At 36.7% G+C, this 7,083-nt stretch overlaps 1 protein-coding gene across 1 annotated transcript in view; it reads right to left on the bottom strand.

Annotated features, from left to right (window-relative positions):
* The window catches only part of LOC142338496 (uncharacterized), a 94,082-nt gene that overhangs the window by 60,279 nt on the left and 26,720 nt on the right, over positions 1-7,083 (bottom strand). Inside the window, exon 8 of the mRNA XM_075388276.1 lies at positions 3,519-3,625. Within this exon, the coding sequence (XP_075244391.1) occupies positions 3,519-3,625 (107 nt within the window). The remainder of the gene's footprint in view (positions 1-3,518; positions 3,626-7,083) is intronic.

The raw sequence follows: 7,083 nt of genomic DNA, 5'->3' as shown, positions 1-7,083 counted from the left end.
CGTGGTGGGTTAGATATGTGAAGGTGGACTGAGAGTAGATAGTTGGGGAGAAGGCACGTAGGTGGTGGTAGTGGCAGTGGTGGTGGTGGCAGTGGTTGTGGTGGTGGTGGTGGATGTGGTGGTGGTGGTTGTGGGGGGGGGGGGGGGGGGTTGTAGGTTGGTGAATAGATAGGCAGAAGGTAGATAGACGAGTGGAGGCTAGGCAAAAGGTCTAGGTTGGGGGTCTGTAGTTTGATTGAGGCTGTTATTGACCAACCTTGGAAAAAACCAGCGTTTAAGAAAAAAAGGTCAGTTTTTGAAAACGAAGTTTTATTTTCTTGAAAAAGAAGTCATGAAAATTTTTGTTTAAACTAAAAACATAGCTACTGTTCTCCTCCATTTAATCTCTAAACAAACTAGATTTAGAGACCTGAACAACAACTGAATAATATAATAAAGCAATTAAGCAAATTAGCAATAATAAAAGAAAAAAAAATAGCGTAAAATGAGAGCTATAGAAAGTTAACGAAAATTTAGCCAAAGTTTTTTATTTTAAGGTTGAAGGAAGATGAAGTTGAAGGATGGTTAATGGGGTTGCCTATGGGGTCTGCTGGCGTTATTGGTGGGCTGTATGGGAGGGGTTAGGTGAAATATGGGTATGCAAAATATTCTCTAAAAGAACATATATCAAAGAGATCAAAAAGGAACGAAAAAAAAATTAATTGCCAAATAAAACTGTGGGAAAGATAATGAATTTAAAAAAAATTCAAATACTGCTTTTACTTCATGTATGTTGGTTGGAGGGGATATTTTATGAGGGCTGGAAATCTTCGTGGCGAGAGAAAATACAGAGATTCCCGCCAAAAAAAACAAATAAAAACGGTAGTTTGCGGAAATTTCTCGGCATAATCAACAGGATTTCCGGGAAGTCAGGATTTCCGGGAAGTTTCCGAGAAGTTAGCAGAAAAAGCAAGCGTCTTTTCGGGATTTTACCGCAATATTCAGGGCAATTTGTGGGAATATACCAGGATAATTATAATAATGAGTGGGATTTTATCAGGACAACAAGGATATAGCTATGAGAAACTTACTGGGACAACCGGAATATACCTCACGACATAATTACCAGGATTTCCATGAAGCTTTCGGGAAGTTACCAGGAAAAGCGAGCGTCTATTCGGGAATTTACCGCTATATTCAGTAAACTTTGTAGGAAGATGCCAGGATAATCAGAATAATTAGGTGGAAATTATAAGAACAACCAGGATTCAGTTGTGAGAAAATTACTGGGACATCCGGGATATAACACTCTCCATGAAACCAAGATGTAATTTACGGGAAAACAGGCCCAAAGATCTAAGAGATCGCATATGCTATAGATATTATAGTTTTCTGGGTCCGCTTGAGCGTATAGAAAAGAATAATTGTATTTTAAATTGTGAAAACCATTTCATTCAAAAGTAGCTCTCTTGAAAGTTTCATTTATAAGGGGACAATTCTAAGGACCACATATTCGCAAATTAAAGACGGGTACCGTAAAAAAAATTAATTTCAATATTTTATTAACTAATCAATAAAACTATAAATAACTAATTCACGTCAGGTAAATTGCTCTCAAACGACCGGCAAGCGGCTGTCTTCATCTGTAGCTAGCCAAGTTTTAGTGAGACTAGCTTTAGCTTAACTGATGGGGCTTGAGGTAAACGCAGCAGGGGGGTGGGGTGATGGGGCAACAGTGTGGGGGGGGGGTAACGGTAGGAGGGGGTCTTTGGCTGCAAGGGCCCCTACGGCCTGAACGATGCGCAAGGGTGGGGAGTGGAGGCGGGAGGGGTGAGTGAACAGGGCTGATGGGGGGGGGGTTGTTGTGGTGGTGGTGGTGGTGGTGGTGGTGGTGGTGGTGGTGGTGGTGGTGGTGGTGGTGGTGGTGGTGGTGGTGGTGGTGGTGGTGGTGGTGGTGGTGGTGGTGGTGGTGGTGGTGGTGGTGGTGGTGGTGGTGGTGGTGGTGGTGGTGGTGGTGGTGGTGGTGGTGGTGGTGGTGGTGGTGGTGGTGGTGGTGGTGGTGGTGGTGGTGGTGGTGGTGGTGGTGGTGGTGGTGGTGGTGGTGGTGGTGGTGGTGGTGGTGGTGGTGGTGGTGGTGGTGGTGGTGGTGGTGGTGGTGGTGGGGGGGTCAACATCTAAGAACCGCCCTTCACGCCATAAGTATAAGTCAAAACAGTTTCTGTGAGTCGCATACTTGGAGACTTGTGAGCTGAAAGGCTCTAAGAGAACTTAATGCCCGCTGGGCGCTACCTGTTTATCACGTTTTTGAGGACGAAATTCAAATGGGTCAGACGAAAAATCGGTCAGGCGAAAAGTTGCATTAAAAAACCATTAACACTAATATAATCGGTACAAACTTCGTTTCAGGGCAAATAATTTTTCATTCTAAAGTTTAATTGTAGTTTGAATAATGAAGAGGGTCTTTTATGTGAAGAATGCTTTTCAAAATGAAGTTTTTGACCTCGATTTTTACAAGAAGTCGCTATATACTATACATCAGAAGTTTTATTTGTGTTCAAGTTCCATGTTCGAAGTCAACGTTCTAAAACAGAAGTAAATGTTCGAAAAGAAAGAATCCAAAACTCGAATCATGCACAATTTTTTTCAGCTACAAAAGACTGTAGATTATTTATAATCGTCTTTGAGTCATAAAAGCCTGTTGAATACCAATACTCTTCTCGGATGCCCAAAAATGCAGCGCACAAATACAATACAAATCCTATGAGCTCGCCCAAACAGAATAAGAGTGAAAAAACGAGCACTCCTAAACAAAAAACTATTACTATTAAGATGCTGCGGCGGCTATTAACCGTCATGACAGAAGTTTGTCAAAATTCATTAGAGTCAGTTTTGCCGTTTTCCATAAAGACAGTCAAATGATGTTTATGGCACAGGAACCGATGGCCAAAAAAATTAAAATTTTCCGCATTGAGATTAAAAAACCAGAAATTTAATTTAAAATATATTTATGTAAGAAAAATCAGATGGTTTGGAAGCATTTTTCTAAATAATGATTAAATGGCAATTTCATCCAAATTTTCTGATGACAATCTTTGAGACGAGACATTGCGATTACATTAATTGATTTTTCCTTTTACGGTTTTTGATAAGCAATGGTTGTCTGCTCTGTTGCTGAAAAATAAGATGCCAAGCTAGGCCATTATAAACCTTTGTGTGCAGGATAACCACTTTTCTGTTTGACAGGTTATGTTTGATTTCAAATTAAAAATATGAGTGTATCATTTCTGTTAGAGCTCTCCAGGATCATATGCAGTACAGTTATATATAATTTCTATATGAAAGCGTTTAGACTGCACATCGGCTGAGAAAATATGGTCGGGGGAGGGATTGGGCGTTTGATTCTTTAACTGGAGGGAACTTTAGTATCAGAACCGACATCCCATCTTCGTGCAAATTTTACCTAGCATATAATTTTTCAGAAAACAAGTGACACTTTAGAGCTATCCTGTGCGTGATTAATAGAAGTATGTTGTGGTTACTTGCGCACTTATCCATGGGTGGGTTGTTGATATTGAAGCCTCCCTTCTTCGTCTTATTGCCAGACCAGTTCACACCAGGCCACCGCATTGGCTCTTTTGTTTTGTCACTAATGTGGAATGAGTAAAACAGTAAATAACGCAATACACACCCCGCATGCATATATATATATATATATATATATATATATATATATATATACCTATATATATATATATATATATGTATATATATGCATGTATATGCATGTGTGCAGATATATATCAACCGCCGATTAACATTGGCGGATTACTTAATGCTAGTAGGCGGGGGGATTCAACGGGTACATTGGCGGATTACTTAATGCTAGTAGGCGGGGGGGGGGGATTCAACGTATAATTTTTGAACAACAGCTACAATTATTCGTAAGAATTTTCAACGTTAGCGTTTTGTCGCCGTATTTGCTCATGCAAACAAATAAGTAACAAGGAGGCTTGGTAATGTGCATTGGCACATTAAGTTCCGATCCCGCTCATCTACATTTTCACTTAATCGTCTACCAAATGAGGAAGAGATAAAAAAATTAACACGGAAACATGTCGTTCAACAAACTAATAAATTAATAAAACAATCTACCTTAGAAGACCTTGAGACCTGTCACTACCATAATATGACTACAAGAAAAGACGGCGATAAAAATCAAATAGTTTTAAATTCTAATTACGACCAAAACTCCTCCATTTTTTGAAAATCATTAATAACCAAATCAAGATGGCATCAGATAAAATTTGTACTGAGAAAATTAACCTGTATTTATTAGAATAAAATATGGAATTTATCCTCAATGCGACTTGGTAACAAGTGACAAGAAATGAGCAAAAGGGCAAAATTTAATAAAATATTGCTTTTTTTGAAAAGAATAAATTTCGAACTGATTAGAAACATTATGTATCAAATGAAGTCATTGAGAGATTCTTTTATACCTCCACAGAGAGCGATTAAGATTTTTCACTATCGAGGACATGTCATACGACTGCAAAAAGAGTGACGAATATAGGCAAAAACTAAAAACTTGCACGAAAAAATTTGCACAAAAATTTTGCACGAAAACGATGTCCCAGCCAATTAACATTAAATAGTTCGTTAAAAACATTGAAAATCTTCGATTGCGTTTTATAAAAGTGAAAAAAAATTGTGAATCAAATGACGCCCATTATTGAACGATTGTGAAGAGAAAACGAAAACCTACAAAAAAGGGGCAAATATGCAAAAATCACGAATATTTTAAGAAAACTGGTTGTACCAAGCAAAAGGACCAATTGAGAAAAATAAAACCATTATGAAGAGCAAATTGTATTTCAATAGATAAATGACGTGACCTGTCATTAGAGATGCTAAGCTGCAAGTTAACAAGTTAACAGAAATATGATTGGCAATTCTCAAAAACCTATTGTCTTTTTTTAAATAATAAACATTTCAAAATTCCTAGACAACAAATTCCTAGACAACAAAATTTTCGACTTAAAGATTAGACAGTTTGTTCTGCAATTAACTGGAAAACTAATAGCTTTTATTAGTGAGACAAAATCATAGGACTACAAAATAACATTAAGTACAAGCTGAACTAAAAAATTTTTACACACAACTTTACGAAACGACATTGTTGAAACCATTAAATATATGAAAAAAATTATCCGGGAGAACTTAAAATCTTCATTTGTGTCTCGTTTGATCAACATTAGGTCTTTTGTAATAACGACTATCACACGTTGACAGCAAAACGAACCACAAAATGAAAGTATCTAAATTTCACAAAATTCTTCTGAACCAAATTGTCTAAGCCCTGAAGACATCAGTCAAAACGTTTAAACAACAGAGAATTTATTGTTTGATTCAGCAAAAATCAAAAAGAGCTCTAAATAAAGCAAATTCACAAAAAATGATGCAACATTGTAAAATACGAAAAGAAACCCAAAACGCAAGAAAAAGGGATAAATTGAAGAATACTATTACTCTCTTTTTAGGAATTTATTTTGAAAGTCAATAAAACCATTAGCTATTTTACCGCTATCAGCTATTAAGTTCAGCGATTTATCTATAGTTGGCCACTGAGACCTTTCAATGCCAAATATTTGGCATACGACAACAAAAAATAACAACAAACAGAGGGCAAAAAAAAACTCTACCAAATTCTGCAAGAGAATGGTGTCGCAGCCCTTTAAACCATATTTAATGAAAACAACAAAAATTGTTCAATCCAATCTTTGTAAAGTTTTTTTCAGTTAGACTGTTAAGTATTGTGACAACTTACCAAAGAAACAAAAACAACAGCAAAATTGGACAATTATGCACAAAAATCAAAAAATTTTGTAAGAAAACTCGTAGTACCAAAAGCAAGACGGCCTTCCGTTAAAACAACCCACCACAAAATTAGATTTTACTCTATAGGGAAGAAACTTTGAACTGTATTTTTTGAGAATACGCAAAAATTGACAAAAATAATACAAGAAATTGACAAGTTCAAAAAAAATCACTGAAATTTTCTTGAAACAAATACATTCCTTAAAGCCATAAAAACCCTATGGTTCTCTGAAAACAGACTCATGTCATTCAGCCTCTTGATTGATTAAGTGGAAGCTTTCATTAATGCAGCCGTTAATAAAAATTTTTTGTCAATAATTAACATTAAAAGAACAGAAGCAAAATTTAAAGCACTAAAATAAAAATTGAAAGTTTCTGATTCTAGGAATCCATGATAATATCGAACCTATCCCCGATTTTGCCACCTGCCCAACAGACCGCCCAAGTATTCCAAGTGTTTGCGAATTAGACCAATCGTTGAGTGAAATTGTGCGAGATCGGGACAAAAAGACTTTCATCGGGCGCAAAAATTCGACTAGTGCTCATTTGGAGGTTAGGGAGTCTACGTTAAGGTTTCTAGGTCACTAAGTCTGGCAAACTTTAACAAATTGGACCAAAAAAGCATATTTTGTGAAACTTTTTGATAAAAAAGTTCGAATTTTGAAAACTTTATCGAAAAATTTTAGCCAAAAAACTTCATAAAAACAATCCAGCAACGCTCTTCTATCTCTAACGATAACACTCTGCCGTTAAAAATTTTAATTTATTTGAATTTATATTACCGAAATTGTGCCAAATTTTAGCCCAAATTACTGAAATGTGAACAAAAACAGTTGAATGTTAACAAAACTTTAATACTAGATAACTCCCTGTAAAAAATGAAAATCGAAAAAAATCTTTTTAATTCCATATTCTAGGATGTACGCGCTTTTTAATGATACTACTCACAATTGTACGATGAATATATCGATCGGCCAAATTTGACTGAACAAAAAAGAAACCCAGTTGAGTACATAGTTCCTCCCTCCCCACTAAAGTGGGGGTCGGAACAATAAATCACATTGCAAACAGTCCATCCATTTTGGTATTTGATGTTTTTCGGCGGTCTTTTGCAGATCAAAGTGACAGTGCCTCCTCCCAATTTTTCACGTACAAGTTTCCTGGCTCTGCCCGAAATCACAGAACTTCTGGCAAGGCGGTTGGAGATGTAAAACTAGAACTTCGAGT

This window comes from Convolutriloba macropyga, chromosome 4 (genome assembly GCF_964194025.1).
Source record: "Convolutriloba macropyga chromosome 4, txConMacr16.3, whole genome shotgun sequence".
Classification (NCBI taxonomy): domain Eukaryota; kingdom Metazoa; phylum Xenacoelomorpha; order Acoela; family Convolutidae; genus Convolutriloba; species Convolutriloba macropyga.
Note: the sequence above shows the minus strand (reverse complement) of the source record. Positions and strands in the feature narration are given on the sequence as shown.